The 27,209-nt window shown below is 36.0% G+C and overlaps 1 protein-coding gene across 1 annotated transcript in view; it reads left to right on the forward strand.

The window, feature by feature from the left end:
- The window catches only part of Gycalpha99B (guanylate cyclase 1 soluble subunit alpha 2), a 174,572-nt gene extending 147,870 nt beyond the window's left edge, over window positions 1-26,702 (forward strand). Inside the window, 6 exon segments of the mRNA XM_023161878.2 lie at window positions 3,751-3,796; window positions 3,799-3,888; window positions 8,769-8,935; window positions 13,088-13,231; window positions 16,243-16,397; window positions 19,726-26,702. Coding sequence (XP_023017646.2) covers window positions 3,751-3,796; window positions 3,799-3,888; window positions 8,769-8,935; window positions 13,088-13,231; window positions 16,243-16,397; window positions 19,726-19,927 — 804 coding nt within the window. The 3' untranslated portion in view covers window positions 19,928-26,702.
- Window positions 26,703-27,209: the final 507 nt, after the last annotated feature.

Consider the following 27,209-nt stretch of genomic DNA (forward strand, 5'->3'; position numbering starts at 1 on the left):
TATATTTTCTACTGAGCCTTGAATGAATATAAAATAACAGAATCTATAATGTGGTATGGTAATTGGTTGAAATCATTCAATCCTTTGAAAAACAACGATTTCATAGATTGCTTTGTTCTTGTCCTGGAAATGTGAAATTAATTGGTGGTTCTTGTGTTGGAGTCATGAATTTGATTATTGTACGTGTATTTTTGTCAAACCCACAAAAAAAATCGTATACATATTAACTTTTACGTCAATTTATATCTTCAATTTATTGTTTTTCACTCATTTTTACTGCCCTGAAGAAGCTTCCCATTAGAAGCGAAAGCTTTCTTCATTCAACTGCCTCTTTATGATTTACAGTTGACATCTCAAATATGTAAAAAATTAATCTCTTTGTACAACTTATACACCGTGACTCACGGTCGATGGTAGGTTAGACGTTTCTGGAAAACGCAAAGCATGATTTTTCTGAAAATTTCACCTCTCACATTTCCTTACCTGTTCTATCGATCTAAAATATTTTCAGCATTGCGGCGTTGCCACTTCCATCAAAAAGTCCTAGCAACTTTATTTTTTTTAATGGAACACCCCGTATATTAATACATTTTTGGAATCGCTCTGGTATTTTAATACTTTTTTGTCAATAATGTCCTATATCTATCTCTATCTGTTTTCGAGATAAAAAATAAATTGTGCTAAATATGGTCCAAAACATAGCCTTAATTGAAATTAAGTACATCAGTACTCTCAATTCATGAAAAGTTGATATTTTGATGATAGTTTGGACAAACTCGAAATATTTGAATAACACCAAGAAATCGACTCCATATCATACAGGGCGTGCTAAAATTACTATTATTTCCATTGTGCATTGTGCTTCAAGATGATATATCATGTCCCTATACCTAAATCGTCAAGTTTTCTCAATAAAGTCGCTTCTTCTAGAAACATAATTTTTTTTAGAATTTGGATTTGGGTAGCAGTGGAATTATCAAGCTCATAGCAGTACGGTTACTTTTATAAGTAATTCACAAAGAGTTATCGACGGTGTTTCGAATCATCTTCCAAAATGAATGCAAATATCAATTATTCAAACGAAGTTCTTATGAAATTATTTATTATACACATGAACAAAGTGATCAAATCATTGTCAGAACGTGTAAAAAATTCCACCAAATGTATCCTGAATTAACACCAATGAACGAGAGGAAGTTTGTAAGGTTACAAAATAATTTCCTTAACTATGGCTCAAAGTTTCCAGGGAACAACTGTACCAAAAATCAGTCATTTCTAGGTAAAAAGTAAGATTTTGTGGGCTAAAACATGTGAAAGTACAGACAATAACAGAATAGGATGATTCAAAATAACAAAATTGTAAACAAAATATCACATTTACACGATAAATGCTGGAAATTTTGTCCATCACATTATAAACACTTCAAAATGTTTTTTGTACGTGACTTGTGGTTGCTTTTTCAATTTCCTGGGGATCCAGATCTGCAATACTCCGCACTATTCGCCATCGCAATTCTTCTTTGGTAGGCACTGGAGTACTGTATACCCTTTCTTTTGAAACACCCCATGAAAAAAGTCAAGTGGCGTGAGATCGGGTGATCTCGGTGGGCAATCCCACGGCCCTGAACGCCTAAACCAACGATCGTCGAAGAGTTCGTCAAGTTTCCTTGAAACTTCCTGGGTGGAATGAGCTGGCGCTCCGTCCAGTTGAAACCACGAATTCCTATATTCCTCTAAAGGCATATTTTCAAGAAAATCGGTTACAGTCGTCCTTAATATTTGGAGTTATCTCTCTGCATTCAGTGTGTCTTCATAAATAAAAAAGCTTATTATATTGTTCTTCAGAATACAGAAAACATTCAGGTCAAATTTTTCTTGAAAACCCATTTCTTTTGTAACATGAGGATTATGATCAGCCCAAAAATGTTTATTCCTTCTATTGAAAATACGATCCCTCGTAAATTTTGATTCGTCGCTCCAAATTATTTTTGACGAAAATTCCCGATCTTCCTGTGTATGAATCAAAAGGGATTCACAAAAATGCATTCTACGTTCGAAGTCTTCTGCTTTTAGAGCTTGAACTTTGGTAAATTTATACGGATGCATTCCGTGATTCTTCAAAATTCGTTGTACTGAAGCATGTGATACACCTAAATCTTTTTCTGCACTGCGAATGGAAGCTTCTGGATATGCATAAAAATATGTCAAAACGTTAACAGTATTGTCCTCATTTGAAGTAACAGGTTTTGGTAATGTTGAAGGCGCTTTTAACATGGAGCCATAGTTAAGGAAATTATTTTGTAATCTTACAAAATTCCTTTTATTTTGTAATCTTACAAAATTCCTCTCGTTCATTGGTGTTAATTCAGGATACATTTCGTTGAATTTTCTACAAGTTCTGGCAATGATTTGATCACACTGTCCGTGTATAATAAAGAATTGATAAATATTGATTTTTCAAACTTCGTTTGAATAATCAATATTTGCATTCATTTTTGGCGATTTTTTGAAACACCGTCAATAACCATTTATCAATTATTTATAAAAGTCACCAAACTGTCATAAGCTTGATATTTCCACGGCTACCTAGAAATCAAATTCTTTAAAAATTATTTTTTGTACAACTGTTATTGAAAATCTCTTTGATAGAAACACTTCAATCAGAACACCTATCAAAAAATCATTTAGAAAAGTTCACACATGCAGTTCGTACTATTGGTAATATTAAATCCCTTATTCAGTCCAACTGTAGAAAGTCCTTCATGACTAACCAATAATCCAACTTAAAATAACGTGAGTTGGCGTATGTAGTTGTGACATATGCCTTGTAATCCAAAGATCGTGTGTTCAAATCCCATGGACCCTATAATTTTTTTTATCAGCAGTAAGGTTATACAAAAAAATTGTATGATACATTTGTTATAAGTGATTTTATTTTGCTCGTGAGTTCGCTCCACTTGCTGACGCTCGTTTTGCAATAATCCCCACTCACAAAATAAAATTCCACTTTCAACACTTGTAGGTAACACGTGAATAACTATTTTTCCACAAAAACGGCTTTATTAAGAAAACTTGACGATTCAGGTATAGGGACATGTATATCATCTCCAAGCATTTTCCACCATCTTTCAATTTATCGAGTAATATACAGTTGGTTTCATTTGAAAAAATGAACTTTCGACTACTTTTATGCACAATGGAAATAATAGTAATTTTAGCACGCCTTGTATGATATGGAGTCGATTTCTTGATGTTATTTCAATATTTCGAGTTTGTCCAAACTATCATCAAAATATCAACTTTTCATGAATTGAGAGTACTGATGTACTTAATTTCAATTAAGGCTATGTTTTGGACCATATTTAGCACAATTTATTTTTTTCTCGAAAGCAGATAGAGATAGGTATAGGACATTATCAACAAAAAAGTATTAAAATACCAGAGCGATTCCAAAAATCTATTAATATACGGGTTGTTCCATTTAAAAAAATATAATTGCTAGGACTTTTTGATAGAAGTGGCAACGCCGCAATGCTGAAAATATTTTAGATCGATAGAACAGGTAAGGAAATGTGAAAGGTGAAATTTTCAGAAAAATCATGATTTGCGTTTTCCAGAAACGTCTAACCTACCATCGACCATGAGTCACGCTGTATATCATTGCAACCCCAATTTCACACAGGAATCATCGGTTTCTTGCTGTTCTTTCAGCAAGTTATTATCGCCATTGAGATTCATTCACGATTTCAGGACGGCTTGCGGAGAAGAATGGATAAATTGAAGAGCTCCATCGAGGAGGGAACAGGGCCGTCGACAAGGAACGGGAGAAGAATGTCAGTTTATTACATTTAATATTTCCGCCTGACATCGCCAAGCGGCTTTGGCTGGGTAAGGAAAATTATATTCAATTTGATTCCATTCCGAGAGAAATACGGTCAATTCTAGTATTTAATCGTCGACTTTGCGATGTATGAGATGGAAGCAATGACTCTTGAGAGATCTCAGGCACTCGCTGTTCTGTCAAGGATAATTCGGGTTGGAAATGTGGATCGATGCTCGGTTTAGTTCTTCTTCTACTTCAACATTTCACGAATCAAAATCGAAAAGTATTTTTGTCATTGTATTTGTGAAATATTGAAATTGAAAAATAGTTCTGAAGTTGTCTTTTAACAGTTGAAAAAACAAATTTGACAGCAACACTTTCTTTGGAGTGACCAAGTACTTTTATGGCTTCAAAATAACAATAAACATTCATAATTCACAAATTATAAGAATACACACTATCAGACTATTGGACAGGCTATCCATAGCCTCATTGCTAGAATATTTTGTGAGTGGAATATATCACTGGGTGAAAATAGTATATTTTATATGATATTACTATCACAATACCTGAATGAGCTCCTACTGCGTCTCTTCAATACCTTTTCTCGAAAACTAACCAACCTAACTATCCATGTCGGTAGAGTATAACAAGAAGGAAGAAAGATCCTATACCTATATTCGAAATCTCATCATTATTTCTTCTTCCTCCATCTGTAAATCTATAATCCTCGACCGATAGTTCAACCTACCTCATTACTTCTGAAAATATACAGAAAATATCAACAGTTCGGACTTTCATTGTCTAATATAATATAAATTGATTCGGAATCCCTGAGATGGAAGTCCACAACGAATTGCCTTTCTTAGACGTATTGGTGAAGAGGAACGACACTGAATGGGAAACATCTGTATATCGAAACCCACTCACACAGGACAATATCTGAACTAGAAATCCAACCACCATCAATCGACTAAGAGAGGAATTATCAAGACTCTACTAGACCGTGCATTCGGGCTGTGTAATACAAAGGAAGGTCTCGAAAAGGAACTAGGCATCATCAAAAATGACCAACGGAATGGTAACTCCAGAGTAATGGTAGAACAGGTTTTAGCTAGAAGATAGAAAGAGCTCCACAAGGCAAAGAAGCCGCCACAACCAGTACTTGTACTTCCCTACATCAGAGAATTATCGGAAAGGATGAGAAGGATTGAATCCAAGTATAACATCAGGACATGCTTCAGATCTGGGAACACTATCTGTAGCAGCCTCACGAAAACCAGGCCACCGAACGCAGACTGCGATTCCAAGAATTGCTTGGACTCATCAACAACATCAAGTGGGCTCAAGCTGAAATCATCCACAAAGAGGAACAATAGTTAAGTAGAAAATTCAAAGAAGCCGCGTATATGTTGTCCAACAAAGCATTAAGTCAAGCTAGCGTAGAGATACGTAACATATGGAAACCTCTAATCAAGCGAGAAACGACCAACTTCCGCCAACTTCCGCCAACTTTCTCCAAAACGGCCAAAACCAATGAAGCGGAAAGAAGGAAGAGGGGATAGGTGAAAGCTCTCGAATGACCTATAAATAGTCAGATCTCGGAGGAATAAGTCCAGTTATCACCCGAAGACGATTGTGGATACTAACAATCGAAACGTCGTAACGTAACTTTGGAATGTATTAATTTTTCATTTTTCAATTTTTGGTAATAATATTTTTTAATTTTTGGATTTTCAGCTTTTATTGATATTTCAATTATTTTTGGTGGTTGCTTGTATGTTATTTGTTTGTAATTTCAGTTTTTGTTTATTAAAATTGTTATTTTCGGTTATTCTTTTTAATTTTTTTCAGGAATTTCAAATCAATTTATATAATATGTAAGTCCGAACTGATGAAATGCACCACGAAACATTGTCAACCACCTTCAAACAAACGCAGAAACTATCAACTCATACAGAGAGAAAAGGCAACATTTTAGTTGTCGAATAAATCATTACCTACTTCATACCCACTTCTTTGTATCTGTCCTTGACATAGCTTCAGAGAGCCCACTCTATACTGAATTTTCCATCCATTTCATCTGTGACATTTCCATTAGCGAAGGAATCCGTTCACTGTTCATGTCATTCTCACATCTCAACCTTCTGTTTTTGTTGTTTGTTATGTTCCAGTTCTTTCTACCTTCAGACACCTTCCATCCTGTGGCACCCCACCCTGTGGCACCCGTGTCGTGACATATATGAGCAGATGACTCCTCTATCCCCATTGCTATGTAACCTATAAAGTTATCATGCTAGAGAATGAGAATTGTGGAATAGTCAGGTGTCGTATTCTCCGCCATTCATCGTTGATTACTATTCACACTTGTTAGGTCCCACCGTGGTTCTCAAATCATCTTTTGTTGCCCATTTTATTCCATCCTCACTCATTTCCTTGTTTCTTCAAGTTCTCTTCTTTTCCTTCATCTTGTTCTCTTCTCCGTTCACTAATGATTTCTCAAATATAACTCTATTGAAAATAAGAAAGAAGTAGAAATGACATGCGTATATCGGTGATATAAAATAACTTTTCATCATTCTTCGATTTTTGCAACCTTCTGTTTTTCATCCTATAATTCATTACTTCTACAGCCAAAGCATTATCGCTCATTACTTTCACATCTCATACCTCATTGTTCTACTCATATCACCCTACCTTTTATCGTTGTTTCTCATACCCCTTTTCTCACTCCAGTATGGACATAAACTTCTACACTTTAAGTAATAGTCCTTGCTCCCAAGAAGGATTTTCATCTGCTCCTTTTCCATTCAACTCCATTTTTTTTTCGTATATTATTTTCACACATTTTCATTCTAGCTATTTCACCGCTATAACTTTTTTTTAAGCCACTCAATCTTTTCTTTAACTCGTAAAATGTTTCATAAGGAGAAGCCACGTGTCCATCACGTGTTTGTGCAAAGTGCAAAGTGTTTGATAGTTATCATATTCTATATATTCCTTCCATGTATGATTTTGTCGTATTAGTCTTCTCTCCTCATTAACCTAACCTAACCTATCTCCAAGTTGGAATCTCGTGGTTATTCTAGGTTTACTATTTCATTGGCTTATCCGCTGATCCATGCACAACTTCTTCTTTTTTCTGGCTAGTGGTGAGGCGTTCAATATATCTAATGTCAAGATGATACTGTATGTCTTGGTATCTAGTCATATTTCATGATTCTTTTTACTATTATTTTATGGTCACTATCGTGCCCATCTCCACTTTGAAATCATATCGATGAAACTAGAACTTCTCTTCTCTTTCACACCAGTTTTGTGTCCTGATATTGAAAAACTTTTTCAAAATATGTCCTATGAATGTTAGCGAGGTGATTATCTGGGGATTTTCCTTCGTCCCCTGTCAGACCCTCGAGGGGTATTCTCCCAAGTCAGGCGATGAGTAGGTTCAGAACAATGAATAACAGGCATCTCAAGGCCATCCTTGAATTCGTATTAACAAACGTTAAATCTTTTGACATTTAAAAGTACTCAGCAATCGCGAGGAAATGAAGCTTCCTGTGAGAATTATTTTTTCCTTTCTCTCATTGGATGTAGAAGTAGACTTCACCTCACCTATTTTCCATTCGCAAATATTTCCAACTCCTACATCTTTCTGAAGCAGTCTAATTTTTCTTTCTCTATCATTCTTTTATACCTCTTCACCATTTCTTCTCTGTATTCATTTGGCACCCCTTCACCTGTATCTCATTTATTATTTTCTTTCTCTCCATGTTACTTCCTCCTCATCATCCCAGCTTCCATCATCTCTTCCACTATTAACATTCGCAAGTATGAGTTTCTTGTACGACTTTTATCGTGATTCAATTACTCTTCTTCATATTTTTTCAGATTGACTGATAACTTTGTTTATCCCTTCCCAGCTCGCTCAATTCCAAGATTCCACTTCATTGGTGAAAAAATATTCCAGAAGACAGTCACTGGTTGAGTGGAGGCGATGAACATTTTTCTTCTTGAAGATGCCATCAATCGAAGAGATAGAAGACTCAAAGATCAACAGTAAACAAGGCCAAGGTGGTTAGTTGATGAGCCAAGCTTTAATATCGACCTCTGAACAATAAGCATCCGATTTCAACTTGTTGCTTAGCAAATGAAGCTGCAGGGAAAGACAGAGAACGAATCTCGTTCGGCGGTCGATGTCAAAGTTTGACTTTCCAACTGGTCGTCATGAGGAGTTCCGTTCATCTCTAATATTCATGGACTGAGTCTTCTGTTGGTCCCATTGATAGCAACTTCGAAAGGGGAAATGTATTCGCCTCACTTACTCACAGTCTCGTCCTTTAAGCATAGTTGAAGAGACTTATGGCAGGTCGAAACCAAGATGTCTGGTATTGGATTATGAAGTCTTTGTTTTCCTATGCTGGTTTCTACTAGTTGCCTTGCAGTTGAAGCTGCAGTGAAATACAAAAGACGAATCTCGATAGGCGGTTGATTTCGATGTGACTTTGCTACAGATCATCTGTCGAATCCTCATTCGTTGTTGACATATGTAAATTGAGACTTTATACCAAAGGAAACTTTTCGTGAGGAAACATCTCAACGCCTCTACACAGTTGTCTTGTCTTTTTGAAACAGTTTAGTGCAGTATTTGTGGTTTTGTATGTATAGCACCACTGAGGATATTTCTGGCTGGTCGACGTAGCCGATGCCTGGTGTTGAATTACGAATGCGTTTTTTTGGTTCCAGTTTCAACAATCACTGATGATAAATCAGCGCCTTTCTTCTTGTTTCCAGATTCGGTAAATTTAATTTCGATACAAAGAATTCTTTCGCTTCCAGCAATTCGAAATATACATAGGTGAACTGGTAATGCTCGGAACTTTAAATAATTTCATTTCAGCGGACACGTCAGTTCCAATTATGAATATTCAGTTTTCATTTTCAGGCGAAGCCATCGAGGCTAAAACCCACGTTGACGTGACGATGTTATTCAGCGACATAGTCGGCTTCACATCGATCTGCTCCACAGCCACTCCGATGATGGTGATAAACATGCTGGAAAATTTATACAACCAATTTGACGTTTTCTGCGGCCAAATAGACGTTTACAAGGTTGGTATCTATTGCCGTTTGCGGAGATGGTGAATCGATAACGCTCGGTGAGTGCTGCACCACGTTACTCGAAAGCGAATGCTCGTAGATCAAGTTGTTTTAGTGGAAGTTAGTGACTTTTCCGAGAAAAAGCGGAGCGGAGATGAACAGCGTAGATGTTGCTATCTCCAGGAAATTGGGGGTAATGGAATTATCTTCCAGAAATAAAAGTGAATGTTTCTTTCGTAAAGGCGAGTTGTTGAGGTGACAGAGGTATAGGAAACTGATATTCCACACTTCTAGTCTGCACAATGGAGTACGGATGTGAAGAAGTCCCACTTCTCTTATCTTTTGAATGGGAGAAAATATCAAGGTCGAACCAAGTTATGAGAAAGAGTATCATTTATACTACCTTTTGTAAAGAATACAATAACGTGTGTCTTAACTTGCTTCGTTTCCGAGTAACGGGGTGTCAAAGTTTTACTAGAATTATTGTTTTTTCATCAATATCTCAAAAGTCTTTCCGCTGATTTCGATGGAACTAGGTATGTTTGCTAGCAGTAACAAGGAGTTTCTTTTATTTATTTATTTATGTATTTACACGGGCAAGTCCTATTCAGATATAAGTAGTACAGTGCTATGTAGTACTTGATGCAATACAGTGGATTAAAAGTAAATTATAAGAATTTCATTTCATTTCATCTGTATTTGCCTCAAGAAAATTTTACATTTTATAAACACGTCCAAACCTTAACCCAAATAACTAAAGATAGATGATAGAATAATTTGTAGTCCTGGGAATATAATTGAGGTTGACAATGATTGTGATATGGGATATTGAAGAATAAAAAAAAACATATATGATCTACATACAAGATAAAATACATTTTAAGGGATGACTAAATATGAATATATAAAATGTAAAATGTATGAATTATATATAAAACGTAAATGTATAAAATATATGAAGTATGATGTATAAAATGTAAAAAAATATATAATGTCAATGTATAGAATGTCAAATGAATGAAATATAGATAATATATGGATATGTACCGTAACAATAAAATGGAAAGTTATATTCAATCACTGTGATTATCCATGAACAAATTCCGATTTTCAGCCATCAACTGAGTAAATTCTTGGAAGTTGTAAATACATTTACTAGAAAAATACATTTCAATTTGGATTTGAATATTTTTGGAGGTAAATCTCGAAATTGAGATGGTAAGTTGTTATAGAGTCCCGTATCAATTTTGGTGGTTTTTTGAAGCCTTGTTTTTGGTTCAACTATTCTAGTTTTGAACCTTGTATCATATTCATGTATCTCTTCATGAGTTTTATAGCATTCAATATTAATTTTAATATATATTAGTTTGTGGTATATAATTAAGGCATAAACAGTCATTATTCCTAGAGCCGGAAATAAAGGCCTACAACTAGCCTTCCAATTTGACTTTGTAATACATCTTATGACAGACTTTTGTAAAATTAGTAGTTTAACTATTTATGTTTGAGCTGCATTACTCCAAGATAAAGTAACATACTGAAGGTATGAGTGGAATAGGCAGTAATAAGAAGTTAGCGCTGCTCTTTGATTTACAAGGTCTCGAACTTTTTTATTAGCAAATCAAATTTTAGGCTTACAGTTTTACTATCATTCAGTATGAATTCATTGCTGGCGAACCATGTATGTGCTTGTTGTCTGACATCATCTTGGGCTATTTTGAGATCTTCATCCCTTTCTATACTGATTGTGAATGTAGCATCATCTGCAAAGAGTACAGATAATCTGTTATGTGCAGTCACATTATGGGGTAGGTCATTAATATAAATGAGGAACAGCAGAGGTCCCAAGATTGAACCTTGAGGTACTCACCTTTCAATTTGTAGGAATTGACTTTTCTTATTGTTGCACTCCACTCGCTGTATTCGGTTGGTCAAATACGAAGTGAACATTTGTTGACAGGTTCCACGAATGCCATAGTAGCTCATTTTGTTTATTGAAGTTGAATGATTGATTGAATCCCGGAAAAACCCCTACAGCACCACATCATCTAAAGATCTTGATCTGCCAATGTCCTCTCTCTCATAAAACAAAATGTAGGATGTCTCCAGAGGCTCCAATAAACTCAATACAACGCCAGAACACTTCGTGACACGACTATCGTCAAACTTAAAACAGTCCGTTTCGTCTTTGACCAAAGCGTAATAATGACCAAATTCAATGCCAGAACCACAGTGAACAAGTATCAAAAGCAGAGATTATTAGATGGCTAGGTGAAGAATATAGTTTTTGAAGAAACTGATATTTCAAAGATTTGAAGGTTATTTAAAGAGTTAACCAATAGAAGAGTTCTGGAAATAAAGCTGTTGTATAAATAATTGAATCTGTGAAAAAAACTTAAAACGTTTGCACGTGTCTAGTTGAACGACTGGGGACATGTAGAGATATTTTGGAGAGAAGCTCGTGGCTGATACTCAGTCAGGTGATAATTTTGAATAGAAGTAATAAATCTCTATGTTTTCTGCGAGCCTCAAGAGAGGGTATGTTCAAAATGCAATCTAATGCAGTATAGTCAGAGTATACACGCATCTTGAAGGCAATATATCGCAGAAAATTATGCTGTACGGTCCCCGAGTTTCACTTTTTGTGTAATGTAATTAGGGGACCAAACTGTGGAGCAATAATCGAGATGAAATCTAACCAGGGAAAAATAAATAGACTCAATAGCAGTGATGTTGGTAAAATCACAGGTACTTCTCTTCATGAAGCCAAGCATATTCATAGATTTTGGAATTACATAGGAAATGTGTGATTTATAGCTGAGTGTGGTGTCACACCTAGATATTTGGTTTCAATAGCAAAATATAAGGTTCGATAATTTATACTATATTCGAAAATGATTGGGTGATGTATTCGATGAAAGCGAAGAATTTGGCATTTGCATTCAAACACCTACCATTTTGTGAACACCACTTAGATAGGCTATATCATTTTGTAGACACAATGTATAAGCTTCACTTTCAATTATTTCAAAACATTTTAAATCCTCGGAAAATAGCAAAGCTTTGCTTTCATGCTGATTAGATCGTTGATGAAAAGGTTCAACAACAGTGGTCCCAAATGTGAACCTTGTAGAATACCCGATATAACTGCAAGGGCATGAGAATAGTAATGATTAACGCTAACAATTTACTTCCTTTTCGTAAGATAGCTCTTGAGCCATTGCAATATTTGCCCATCAACACCATATAAACAGTGTTTACGGATCAATAGATTATGATTTACTTTGTTGAAAGCTTTGGAGAATCCAGTATACACATAGTCAACTTGCAAACCCTCAGACAGAGCGTCAGACAAAAAATCAACGTAAGTAATCAGATCCAGTTCAGCTGACTTTTTGGATGTAAATCCGAATTGTTGGGGAGCAGTCATAAGTAAGGTATTCAAAAATGATGCTCACAAAAGTTTTAGGAATTGCGCTATGAATAGAAATGGTACACTAATTACACATGTCGGATTTACGGCCTGATTTATATATTAGGGCGACATATGAGGTTTTCCATGAGCCCGAGAGTTTGCCAGATGATCGAGAATTATCAATTATATAGAAAAGTGCTCGAGTGGTCATGAAACAATATCACGAATAATAATTCCAGTGGCGTCACAGAGAGTTACCTAGTTCAATTTTATGTAAAAAATCATTGTACGCCACTGTTCTCCCAAGTTTGATACTTTTGTCAGATTGAACAATAGAAAAACGTGTTTAAAGACAAGCTTCTATACAAATGCATCAAATGGGAATAACAATTTCTTCAATTGTTTGATCTAGGTTATTGAACCAATAACCCTCTGCGACGTCACAGGAATTGAAATTCCAAATGCAATCTCATGAAAATAAGCCCTTGAATATTCATAACAGGCACACGTAGTTTAACCAAAATCAGCAATGATGCTAGTAAAAGAACAATATTTCTAGTAAAACTATCACCAAGAAACGAAGCAAGTTAGAACACTTTTTTCAATAAAATATGACAAGTTATCACCACCTGAGATACGTGATAAATTAAGATACATCCTGTATAGCAAATCATGATTCCAGGCTTCTGGATTCCACTCACAATTACTGTGACAAGTAAAAACAAAAATTCTAACAGTGGCTGTTCCAGGTGGAAACAATTGGAGACGCCTATTGCGTGGCAGGTGGATTGCACAAAGAGACAAACACGCATGCTCAACAAATCGCGTGGATGGCTCTAAAAATGATTGAGGTTTGTTCTTCCCATCAAACACATCAAGGACAGCCAATAAGGGTGAGTAGCTGATGATAATAACATTAGAGAACTCATATTTTTGACAGAATCTTAGATAGAATCAACCGAATTGATTATTCACGGATTTTTTGTATCAGTTCATCAATCGATGTTAGGAATCACACGTTAAAAGGTAAGACCTCGTTAGTCCTTGGCTCGCACAAGTTTCTCAATTTCTGAGAGTTGTCGTTCGTATGGGGGCGACAGCTGATTAACGGAAAAACAATTTTTTTTAACAGATCGATCATTTTAGCGAAGAATAGGTGCTGATATAAGGGCCTAGTGGTCTTCATGAATAGAACAATTTTCCATACCACTTTGGTTATTGAAAAAATTTTGAAAATAACACTGAGGTATCATGCTCCTAAAAACACTCTTTTCAGTTTTAGATATCAACAATCGAATTAACGTCTAGCAAACTAATTTTAGATTATTGTATGTTTAAAGAACATAATATAAAAGTTATAGACATTCAAAAATACTTTGAATGTTTTATTTAAAAAAAAATAAAAAGTCGCGTATAGCACATAATTAAATGTATTTTTAAGTATTAAATATAAATAAAAAAGTAATGAAAAGTATTGTGGTATAATGCTTGTGGTTAGAGAGACACAGTTCAAAGTGCAAGACAGATAGAAAGCGCCGGCAGCGCATCGGCAACTGAACAACATGGCGTCAGACTAAAGTCACATGTTTGTTTTTTGTTTTCGTTATTTGTGATGTTTTATTTATTAACTTTGTTATGGCCAGTGATAAAATAAAATATGTTTTCTATAAAGGACATAAAGATAAAATCATACTTATCGTGGTTGATAAACTGAAGAAATGCCAGGAAGTTTTGAATATACGTTTAAAATTTAATTAAAGTACAGTGACATCGAGTTGCCCACTGAAATAAATGAAACAGATGGATATCACAGACAATGTTACAGAAGTTTTACAGCTTTAATGGCAAAATACCGTGATCCATCGACTGAAATAGATAGTATCAGTAAATCTACTTCACATACTTTGCCATTAAATACACCAGCAAATGTTAGTGAAACTATTGCGGGAAACATAAACAGTGAGGTTAGTGCTATCTAAAGGCAAAAACTTAAAAATTACGCTTTAAAAAATCATTTCAAAGTTGAGGATTTTTACCTGTGCAGGTAAGATGCGCATTAATAAACGCAACCACTACCGCCAGCCAGGTAGCCCGGACTCTAACCGAAAAAGCAAGAAAGACAGCATATCAAAAAACCAACTGTTCTGAAATTCTTTCTCGAAAACTTTGCTACCTCCTATACTATAAAGGTTTGCATTTTGTTTTGTCGCCGCGTCTTCCAAAGCCTACTTAGTCAAAGTGTGCGTTTCAAAGTCTACATGAAAAAACCTAAAAGCTTTGTATTTTGAAGATGACTAGCAAAGCATCAAGTATGCTGTACAAGTACCCATATTTTCTCATAAATTGTTTCATTCTCAGCAATACTTCAATAAATGTGAATATCTTTATCATGAATCTAATAGTAACATCGAGAATGGTCTGGGAGTGAAGTGATAAAACAAAGAAACTGGATAAGATAAATAGATTGACTCTTACCGAAAATAAGAAATTTCAAACATACTCTTTCTTGAAATACAGAAAATTACCCTCATCATTTCTCGGTCCCCTTCTATTCCGTATCTCTTGTATCGAACAACGTACGCTATCCACAAAGTTGGCATTAACCCAGACAATCTGGCAAACTTTAAAGTTGAGTGATATTTCATGTAGAGAGATTTAAAACTCATGACTCAACTTGTTTCCGATTCATTTTCCCGCTCCTTTCATTTAGACAAAGTAATGTCTTTCTGTCGAATGACTCAGATATATTTATTACAGACGAAGAAGCTTCGAACTTGCATTTTACTTTTATGCAGGTTTGGTTGGCAAGATAACAAGATTTATTGACTAGTTTTTCCTCTTCTCGTATTGTAAATTGTATCGACCAACTTTAGAACTGTATTTGACTGTGGTGAATGTTTCTTTGTAACATGACTGTATACTCAAATCATTTCCAGAATCAGTAGAAATATTCCGAGTTATTTTATGCCTAGAAGTGGTTGTTGCTGTTGATGTTTCTGAATAATTCTCAAAAATTCAAAACGTTTTTTTCAAAATTTAGATGAGTTACACTGCCTCTCCAAAATTTTTCTGTTTCACAAACCTTTTCATCACCTCCGTTTTGACATGAAGTTTCAAAAGAAGTTGATCTTGAAATAAAAATCAGTAACACCGCTTCCTAAAGGTTTGTTTTTTATTCTGCAAACCCCTTTATCGACTTCATTTCCTCTTCTGGTTCAGGATAATCGAAACTGAACTAATTTTTCCACACATAGATGAATCTATGGCTCACTTTTCAGATTGAACTGCATGAGATACAGGTATAAGTAACCTTGATGACAATATAAAATCACATTCTCATAGTTCTAGGCTCACATGCGTCTTCTGCGTTTGATGAATCCAAAATAAACTCTAAGGCGATACTGACTGAGAATCCTGAAGTTCTCATCTCATTCAGTCTCCAGAAACGTTGCAAAACTCAAGAAGACGTTCATCCAGAACTTTATAAAGTCAAAACTACTGATATTTTGATGTCCGGGTTGAACCTCGTCCATAGTTTTCAGTTGTTCGACGTTTCGGCTTCGGCAGATCGGCAGATTGAGGCCCTTGCAGGGACCAGTGACGAGACCTGGGAAATCGGCATATTGAGACACAAATCCCTGAAAGCGTGTCACTAGCTGATGGGTAGACAGATCGATACTTCTTCTCAACCATAATTTTCTTTACTTGAAAATGGCTTCAAAGTCTAAACCGAAACGTTGAACAACTAAAGCCTATCGACTCGGTTCAACCCAGACTCCAGTAAGTAATGAAGTAGGTCTTATCCAAATCATTAACAATAATAATTATGGAGCAAAGTTATAGACTCCTATCACACTGAAGCGACTGGAATATATTTCCTCTGAATATTCATTGTTATTTTCAGATGAGGATAGGCCTCCACACTGGATCAGTCCTCTCAGGGGTGGTGGGGGTGAAAATGCCACGCTACTGCATGTTCGGCCACAATGTGACAATCGCAAACAAATTCGAATCGGGAAGTGAACCCCTCCGGATAAACATCAGCCCCACGACGTTTGTGTACGTATACTCTGAAATTCGATATTTCATTTTGATGGCATGTGGATTGAAGCAGTGGTGAGTTATGCAGGGTGGCCCAAACGGAGGCGCCCAAGTTTTTACATGAGATATTTTGAAAGCTACCTAGAATGTTTTGCTGTATCCCCAACATAACAAAGTGATCCTCGGGCTTTATCAGAGATATCTGTTCAGGTATTTTTGATACCCCCTGGTGATGATCTTTTTCACAGGAGTTATCCTTAGGATATATTATAGGTTCCAACATTTTCTACATGGGTTGCTAACCAAAAGTTTCACATTTCTAGAAAATTGGTAATTTTGAGAATTTGAACTGTCGATTTTACCTAATAACTGTCTTAACTGTCGATTGTACATAGTCGACAGATTGAACTATCGATTATAGCTAATCGGCAGTTCACTTATTGACACTTTGAACTGTCGAGTAGCCATAATGGATAGTTCAAACTGTCGATTGGCTGTCGATTATGTATAATCGTCAATTCAAAGAATTGATTATGATTAATGATAATGATAATGATAATGATAATGATAATGATAATGATAATGATAATGATAATGATAATGATAATGATAATGATAATGATAATGATAATGATAATGATAATGATAATGATAATGATAATGATAATGATAATGATAATGATAATGATAATGATAATGATAATGATAATGATAATGATAATGATAATGATAATGATAATGATAATGATAATGATAATGATAATGATATTGATATTGATATTGATATTGATAATGATAATGATAGTAAATATAATGTTTGATGTTTAGCTATTTACGTAAAATCGATGATTTAAAGGGTCAATAATCGACAGTTTGAGCTGTCATTTAGGGCTAATCATTGGTTTGAATTGTCGATTATAAAATAAGAATGTTATTTGGCCCTTCAGTACCTTTGTATAAGAGTTTGCGTTCCGTTCATCCATTTTTTTGACCGTGGTCGATAAACTACCCACATTTTCAAGCACAAAGTTACAGAACCACTGTAATGGCCGGATTGCGATAAAATTCCTTTTGTTTCGCACGTAGCTCGACTGTATATTCGAATTCCAGCCACTATTCCAATTAGATGGAGTTGATTTATTGCCAATGGGGGATGAAGAGATGCGCGAATTGCTTTGTTTCGATTTGGTGTGGATTTGTTGTCGGAATCCAGCTTTCAGAAAGTCCTTTGGCATTTCGCCAAAACTTGATATGAACAATGAAAAATCGTGACGGATAATGAAGGGAACATTCATCGTGAAATTTTGCATACTAGGCGGTAATTTAGCTCTCACAGTTATTATCGTTTATCCATGGTAGGCAATTATGAGTATTTGAAATACCACTTCTGATACCTCAGAATCGATAAAATGTCTTGGAACAAGCTATAGAGCCGAAACACGAAATTCGACAAATTTAGTTTTTGACGAATATTTCAAATCAACTACTGAATTCTCGATCTAAAAAAATCTAGTTCACCCAAATAGCTAACTTGTATCTCATTCAACCAACCTTGTAGATCTCACCGTTTCTGAGATAGCAATAGTCGAATTAGCTAAAAAACCGGCTTATATATTTGGAAATCCACAGAATTCCCTGTCTTACTCTTATTCGTGTCAAAAATGACAAGTCAATGGAATGTTAACCGACTTTTCTCTTGCTCCCATTTCAAATTATTAATGAATAGATTAGATATGGAACAGCCGGATGTACTTTTCGACTATTTTTCCACATATATTATCAATTTCTGAAAGATCCTTCAGACATTCGATGCTTTTCAATGCCACACTTGGAAATAACGAAGATACGTCAGAAGATACGCGTAGAAGAACTTATAACTGACACAATTGCGTTTTTATGCCGTTGAAAATTTGACCCCCTAAAAAAATTGACATCTTTTAAATTTTTGAACAAGTCTTCATTTCAGAGTTCTATACAGGGTGTAACATTAGTACGTTGGAATATTCAAGTTACGTATTCCTGAGACAATTTTAACAAAAAAAAATTATATAAACTTGTGTCCGGATATGCTTTGTTTCGGAGATACCGGGTATTGGAATTGAATTTTTTGTTCATTTTTAAAAAATAACTTTTGCAAAAAATAAGTTACTAGCACAAAATTTGGTACCCGGGGTTTTTTGACATGGTTAACCATTATTTTGTGATAATTTTCACGTAACATCTAGAGGGCGCTGCGTACGCTGTCATTACTTATTTCACAGTGTCCTAACTTTTTTGACAGTGAACGTTTAGTTCTTTCCATGAAAAAACCTAATTCCCACACCTTTTCAAGTGAAAAAGTACGTCTCCTCAACAACGCTACGGCTGATCGTTTTCAAGATATTTACAATTTTCTTTATCGATGCATATTATTTAGATCTCAGTGTTAAGTAGTGCAACTTCACTAAGCGGGCTCAGCTCCGCTAAGTGAAGATGCTGAGAATATTAGGAAAACTAAAAATGTGGTGGATCTCTTCCAAATAAACAACTTTTTTCAATGAAATTTTCATCGAAAAACCGTGTTTGAAAAAATTTCAACAATTTGTATCTCGAAAACGAATGATTTTTCGATGAACATTTTGTTAGTGAAATTTGCTTATTTTGACGAGATCCACCGCATAGTTGCATCGATATAGAAAACTGTAAATATCTCCAAAAAAGGATCACCTCCAGTGTTGTTAAGGAGGTGTAACTTTTTTACTTAGGAAAAATGTGAAAATCAGGTGTTTTCATAAAAATTACAAAAAGTTTAGTGCCAAAAAAGTTTGGGCAATTTGAGATAAATAATGACAGCATACGCAGCGCTATCTAGATGTTACATGAAAATTAATACATAATTATGATTTCCCACGTCAAAAAACAACCCGAGTACCAAATTTCGTGTGAATAACTTATTTCAACACCCTGTATCTCCAAAATGAAGCATTTCCAAACACAAGTTCACTCTGACTTTTTTCTCGAAATTGTCTCAGCAATACGTCACTTGAACATTTCAATGTAATTATGTTACATCCTGTATAATTGTATTCACTATATTCAATAGGAACATATTGTGAATATTCTACCATTGTATCCGACCTCCTAAAACATTTCTCTTATGTAGATGAATCTTTCTAGGTATATATTTATTCGGTATACCAGATTCGAATTCACTTCTCACGACATCAAATATTTTATTAATTTCTGGAAACTGAAAAATTCGGCCTCTCATCAATTATACGATTGATATCCACAAGTTTCCATGCCGACTTCTCTGTCTCACCGGCAATCATCTCTGTCTAGTAATTTTATCTCATCTCGATTACAGGAGGTTAATAAGAGCCGGCGGCTTCACAACAGAAGAGCGTGACCACGAGTGTCTCCCGAAGGATTTTCCCTCCTACATCCCGGGAACGTGCCACTTCCTCGTGGGATATAACCACCCCGACGTCGACGAAGACGCTCCGCTGGCTAGTCACATCGAGAAGGGGATGCTCGATATAGGACTGAAATGGGATCATTCGTTGTAAGACTGTTCCGGCATAGCAATATTTGTTTTAGTGCAATAAGAACGAGAACTATCTGATATTTGTGAATGTAAATTCGTTATTTGTTTTATTGGTGTCAGGTGTGGAATGTGGAATCAGGTGTGGGATTTAACGCTCCAGACAACGATTCAAGTTGGAATGCTCAATCAACACTAGAAAGCGCTTTCACAGCTCGCCGTATACCTCATCCGAAGCGCTAGGCTGCATCACCCAACTCAACTATCTTACCTATATCCACGGATAAGAAAGATAAACGAGGCTACACAAAATTTGACTTTGCAACAAACAGCCCTCGAGATCTTCATTCGTTTTTGATTAATTCTTCCATCGATCCCATAGCAGGCAAATTCATAAGAGGGAATGTCATCGCCATTTTTTTATTGCAAAGACAGTTGAGTAAAACTTTACATTCATGATTCAGTCGAGCACAAAACCAAATTCGTGTTGTCTTTCTCATAAAGGCAACTAGTTGAAGGCAGCCCCAGAACCAAAGCACTCGTGATTCAAAACCAAACAGCGCTCTGTCGACCTGCTATAGGTCTCATCAATAGTGCTAGGCTGAACTATGAATGCATTGTTGGATTCAAATGAAGTTAAAGCAATAACCTGACTATAAAATTGCGTTTGATCACGAATGCATTTTTTGGTTCTTGTTTGGACTGGATGCCGCGCAGTGAAAACGGCGATCAATGTCAAAGCTTGACTTTGCAACGGATTGCCTTTGAGTGTCGTTTATCTCCATTATTCGAGAATTGAATTTTTGTTGATGCCAGTCAAATAGTCAGAATCTGTAAAAAAATTATAACTGTCAGCATGGCAGTACATAACTGGCAATGGCACAGTTACCTGAAAATTTCAAAATAGTTCATTCACGAATGTTCAAAACTATCGATTTCAATTTTGAAATAGATAAGTACTTATCTATTTGAAGACAACACAAAACGAAAATGTGATCCTTACCTTCCAAGTTTCTCACAATGGAAATCAAAAAGCCAAAACCAACGCAATTGCATCCTTTCTCCATCACGCATATCGCATCGGCTTGTGAGGCAGCTTGAATTTTTTTTCTCCCGCGATTTCGATGGAAGCATTAATAAATTATACATAGTTTTCATCTACATGGTTTGGGTGACTTGGTAGAAAATTATTAAATAAAGAAAAAATTTATAAATAGTTTTTTGTAGGGAAATAATCGTATATCTGATTCAAATAATTCTAATTCAGAAATTCTATACAAAAATAGACGTTTAACACTACCTACACAGTAGGGTGTGGTAAACGTCTGTCAAAAAACAACTACTACCCCGGCTAAAACCACGCTGGATATTGAATTATATCCAACAGATATTTATGCAAGATTTCTCACAGAGGCTAGTCTCACATATGTTTCTCGTTCGTCCAGCAGCAGGACCATACTGGAATTATTCAAGTAGATCACCTGCAGACCGCGGTTTCGAGGTATTACCTCTCGTCAGTACAGGAAAGATCCTACCCAGGCAGCAAAATGTCTGGGACTCGATTAATTTCAACACAAATGTTCTAGTTGTCCTCACAGCAGATTTTGCATTCTTGGTTTGGATGGTCAATTTTATTGGAAAGATGATGGGCAAGGCTTTGTTGAATCAAATGACCTAATACGTATGCAATTGCGTGCCGGTGGCTAGACTTCATTCACAAAAAACACAAAAGTAGCAAGAAACTTACAATGTGTTTTTTCACGATTTTCACAAATAGTCCGTATAATAAAGTTTGATGTTTCAAAATACACTTAAATGTAAGGATCCCTAGATTTTCATGCAGTTTTATAATAAAACAAGATACATATTGACTCTGCTATATCGACCGAAAATTGTATCATTTTTATTTTGTGATGGAACTTTTTATAGTAAGTTACAAAATTATATAGTTATTGATTGGAAAATGAATATCAAAGATAGTGATTGATTTTCACAGTATTACATAGTACTTCATAACAATTTTTCCATGGACATACCGGGTGACAACAAAATCTTCGTTCACAACTTCAATGCATTGTTTCTGGGTTTGACAATACTTAACTGGAGCCAATATGGAAAAGCAATTGAAAACCTATTTTGTGATATTTTTTAACCTAAACATCTTTTGTATCACAAAAAAAATTAAATGTACCTACGTTTTCCTGTGTCGATGAAAAATGTGCATTTGTTATGCTTGAAAATGAATAGTGTATAATAAGGAAAGGTGGAAAGCTTTGAAATTTTCTTTTTTCTCTGAGAGTACAAGAAATACACTTCAACGTTAATTCAAAAAATGGAGTAAAAACTGAAATTAAAAAAAATAGGAAAAGTGAATTTGTCTCATGTTTTCCACTACATCAACTAGTTTAACAATATTTCCATAGATGACGCTTTGGTGTCGCCATATTGAATTTGGAGAAAATAAATGGCTACGTCGCCGTTTTGAAAGAAAAAGATCACTTCTTCCAGTTCGTTGAAAAGAGGAAATATATATATTCTATCAAATGGTCCCTGAAAATACACAGGTCGCCATTCAAAGTTCTTCACTTGGATTCATCTTCAAATGAATCGAAATAGGTTTTCAATTGTTTTTCATCATAAATATTGGCTTCGATGAACTATAATTTTCTTCCTGATTCCAAATTTCTCCGCCAAGCAATGTCTGAATGGCGTCGTCAAAAATGATTTTGTTGTCACCCGGTATATATACCAAAAATCACAGGAAATCAGAAGTTTTATTCATAGAAAGGGGGTATTTTTGAAAGAAACTCATTTTGTGTGGTTTTCTACAAGTACTGATTGATTCAGAGTTGAAACCAATTGAAACCAACCTGTTTTGAACTCCTCTCCTTCTGATATCCTCTGATATCCTCTGAACCCAAAACCCTCAATTTGCCATTTGTATGATTTTCTATATACTTCTACAAAGCGCTCGTAGTGGAATGATGGAAAAGTTCGAACCGTAAATGTATATTTGAAATTATTTCCTATAGTTTTTTGGAGATCACATCCACTACTAAACTAATGGACCGTCTTGGTACGAGCTGAGTATGGTCTATCTTCATGGAAGCAAATTTTCTGATCTCCAAAAAGTACTGTTTCAGGAGCAACTGATATTATGGCTGTGTTTTTGCGATATTTTTATCCCATTCATCAAAAATGTTAGACAGCAGTGCATAAAGCTAAAAATCATCATTACTAGTCAAAATTCAAAGTTAGAATATTAAATTACATTACATTACCGTAAGTGAAATATTTGATGATTTGGAAGTTCTATGTTGGCTAAAGAGTTCGTAGGCTAACACATAGATGGGGTTACAAGTATCGAAGTCATCTGATTCTTGGTTAACCTCAACCTTCAAAAGACACATGTACAAATTTCAAATCTGCTACTGTCCATCTACTAGTGTATGGAGTAGAACATTTTTAGTGAAGCAACTCTTGTCAGTTTGAAGAAGATGTATAAGAAAGAATTTCTTGTGTCAATGACGAAAAAAATATCTAGTGGAGACACGTACGGACCGTGAGGCGCTTTGAACTCACAACGGTCTCGACGCGGCAGTGGCGGATTTCGAATTGTCTGTGAACAACACTTTCCTCGCAGCCACAACCAGGACAGAGTGTCCTCTGCGAAGCTACAATGAGGTTCCTCCCAGGATAAAGAACCTTAGCCGGAAGAGAAATCGACTCAGACGAGTTTATCAGCGGATTATCTACCCTGGAGGCAAGGCTGCGGCTAGCAGGATGGCCAACCAAGTTAAACAGGCCATCACTAACTACAGAAACTAGAGGTGGAGTCAGTGTTTGGAATCTCTGGAACCTAGGGATGATGAGCTATGGCGAGTCACCCGCAGGCTCGAGAAGAGGAAAACCGCTCTCTCCCCCTTCTTCACGGACAGCGCGACATCTGCCACTCCCCCGCCGAGAAGGCGTTGGCGTTGATCCGGATGATGATATTGACCGTGATATCCGGCTGGAATAGCGGGTTCGGCGCATCCTTAGGGAAAATGATGACGACGTGATCCGTCCAGCTTCGGAGGAAGAACTGATGGGGTACATTAGGGCCTCCAAACCCAAGAAGACTCCGAGAATTGATTCAATTAATATTAGGTTGTTGAAGCAGCTCCCGGAGAACTTCATCAGATACCTACTGGGCATAATCAACAGTTCAATCGCCCTCAGATACTTCCCCCGAAGATGGAAGCATTCCGTAGTCGTCATGATTCCAAAACAGGGCCAGAACTCGCTGTTTCCCCAGAATCATCGTCCGATTAGTCTGCTTTGCTCAACGGCTAAGTTGGCTGAACGTGTTGTACTGCAAAGGTTGACCGAAGAAGTTGAAGACCGAAATGTTCTGCCTGATGAACAATTCGGCTTCAGGAGGGCACACTCCACCGAGCTGCAGACTAGTCGAAAATTCCATCTCAGAGCTGAACAATAAGAAGACAGTCCATCTCGTCCTCCTGGGCATTTCCAAAGCCTTTGACAGAGTGTGGCGTGGAGGTCTACTACACAAAATGCTCGTTTTCGATCTGCTTCGGGGCCTGATCCAGTGGATTAGGTCCTTTCTGAAAGGCAGAACATTTCAGGTCCGAGTTGAAGGAACCCTGTCTCCCGTTATGGAAATCCAAGCTGGAGTGCCTCAAGGAGCTGTGCTGTCTCCACTATTGCACAGCCTTTACGTGAGCGACCTTCCGAAGTCATTGATCTTTATGTCGTTACCAAAAAACATCTTCAGTTATGAACCACTCGTCCTCCTGACGGAAGACAGTTGAAAGGGTAAGGGAAAAATTTCCAACCTGAAGAAAATGAAGATGACAAACGTAATGACGAAAAAAATACTGTTGATGCCAAGGCTTGGCTTGATGATAAGTGGTTTGCTGAGTTTGAACGAGGACGATGAATGCAGCTGACGCCTCAAAGAGGTCGTTACCGACGAAAACATTAAAAAAGTCCACAAAATAATTTTGGATGACCGCAAAGTGAAGTTTATCAAAAAAGCCGAGACTCTATGGAAATCAAAAGAACATGTTGGACATATCGTACATGAATATTTGGGTATGCGAAAGCTCTTGTTCAATGTGGGTACCGCGCGAGCTCACAATCAACCAAAAACTAAAAATTAATAATTATGTGGAGTGTTTGTAGCTGTTCCACCATGAAAATCCCGAATTTAGGAGCCGATGGATGAAACATGACTCCATCATTTCACATCAAAATCGACTGCACGCGGTGAACCGACTCTAAAGCATGCAAAGACGCAACCGTCGGCTAGCAAAGTTATGGCATCAGTATTTTGGGATGCATATGGTATAATATTCATCGACTATCTTGAAAAGAGGAAAACCGTCAACAGCGACTATAACATAGCGTTACTGGAGCGTTTGAAGGGCGAAAATTGCATGAATTTGGCTTCGAATTGCTTCTTCATCCACCGTATTCTCCAGATCTGGCCGCCAGCGACTTTTTTTTCTCAGACTTGTTCTCAAGTTGGTAAGAAAAGTTGCTCTTATGGAAAGGTAATTGTACTACAAAAATGGTATCGAGAAATTATATGACCGCTATCACCATTGCGCCTCAAAAAGCAATTATATTTAATAATAAAATTGAATTTCCTCAAAAAAATGTTAGCCTACGAACATTTCAGGACTTGTTAGATATTTGTCCGTTTACGGATTAGCAACAACCATAAGTTTTTTCAAATTCATGAACACAAATCACACCTGGATCAAGTGTACATACACAAAAAAATAGATGTTGTCACAAACAGTTTATCCACACTGAGTATTTCACCTCAAAAGTCTGCAATTCTTAAGTTTGTCAACTAGACTATTTAAAGAGAGGTGTAATTCCGAATTACAAGCAGTTTTTTGAATTGTGTAGTGCGAAACCCAAAAAAATATTTATTCTCATCATAACCATTGAATTGGAGCTACTATCACAATTATTTTTATTGGGTTTTCTTGCAATCACAAAATCAAACACGCTTCTGACCAAAGTCACCAAAATAGCAATAATTTTATCGACTACTGTAACGTCTCTAAAATTTGTGCAATATCCACATGTAACCTATGTGTAAATATATGTATAAATAAGTATTTATTACTGTCAATCATAAATGACGGACTTATTTTGATGAATTCTTTCATGTGGATTCATTCATTAATATCTCAAATATTAGTTGCTTCCCAAAGAACCATCTTTCATCTAATGATATAGGAAAACAGAAAACAACACATACGAACGGAGTCACCAACAATAGCCTACCGCACATTATGATTTCAATTAGGAAGCCTAGGAAAGCGCAGGAAACCTGCGTGACTTCTGGAGCCAGGATATGAATAGAGATGAAGATGTTTTAGAGTGTATATGATCTAAATCAAAAAGAGGGGAATTCACGAAGACAGCATTCGTATGTGTTGTCTCCTATTTTTGGCAACCCACTGTTGCCCATCTTTGCCCTTGGCTACTCTACTGAAGAATTAACTTTTCTCTTCCCATGAGAGAATTCGTGAAGTATCTTCCATTCGATTTCGATTTGGAAAACTGTTGAATTCTGCAAAAGAGCTCCGTCATTTAAAATTGCTCTGTATATGTTGAAAACTTCAGATTGACTCTAAAGCGATGGTTCTAAAAATATGAGTTGTAGAAAAATTGTAAATTTGTTATATTCCGCACATCGACTGAAATAAAGAAATCCTTGATTTATTAGATTATTATTTTGTTTCAAAAAATTCCTTCATCAGCTGAAAATCAATATGTGAATGTTTTTCATAATCAAAAAATCAAATTAAATGAATCATTATAATTTTGCTTCATACATATTTCAGTAGTAGATATAACCTCGAGGATATCACATTACTTTCCTTTCAAGTGTTCATTTCAATAATCCCACTTGGGAGAAATTTTTGTTGGGAATAAAAGCACTAAGGCTGTCTATTCTCCAACTCCAGTTGGTATACTAACACATGGTCATTACAATCAAAATAGGGAATATGTAATTTTGGTTGTAGCGTCATATCGAGTTCAATTCGACCTATTATTGATGTAGTTTTCATTCTAGTAGAAGTAACTTTCCCTGTTCGACTTCTATGACTTTAACAATAGTTTTTATGGAATTCAATTTCAGAAATATAGAGTCCAATCAACAACAAACCTCATGGCATCAAAAAATGCACCAAAGAACTTGCATGAGTATTTGCCAGGCTCTCTCACCTGCCTGACAATACTTCTACTTCAATTTTTCTTGTTCAAGTATGCCCTCACAT

This window comes from Leptinotarsa decemlineata, unplaced genomic scaffold, assembly GCF_025532065.1.
Source record: "Leptinotarsa decemlineata unplaced genomic scaffold, Ldec_3_MD MMD2_tig00026328_RagTag_RagTag, whole genome shotgun sequence".
Taxonomy (NCBI): domain Eukaryota; kingdom Metazoa; phylum Arthropoda; class Insecta; order Coleoptera; family Chrysomelidae; genus Leptinotarsa; species Leptinotarsa decemlineata.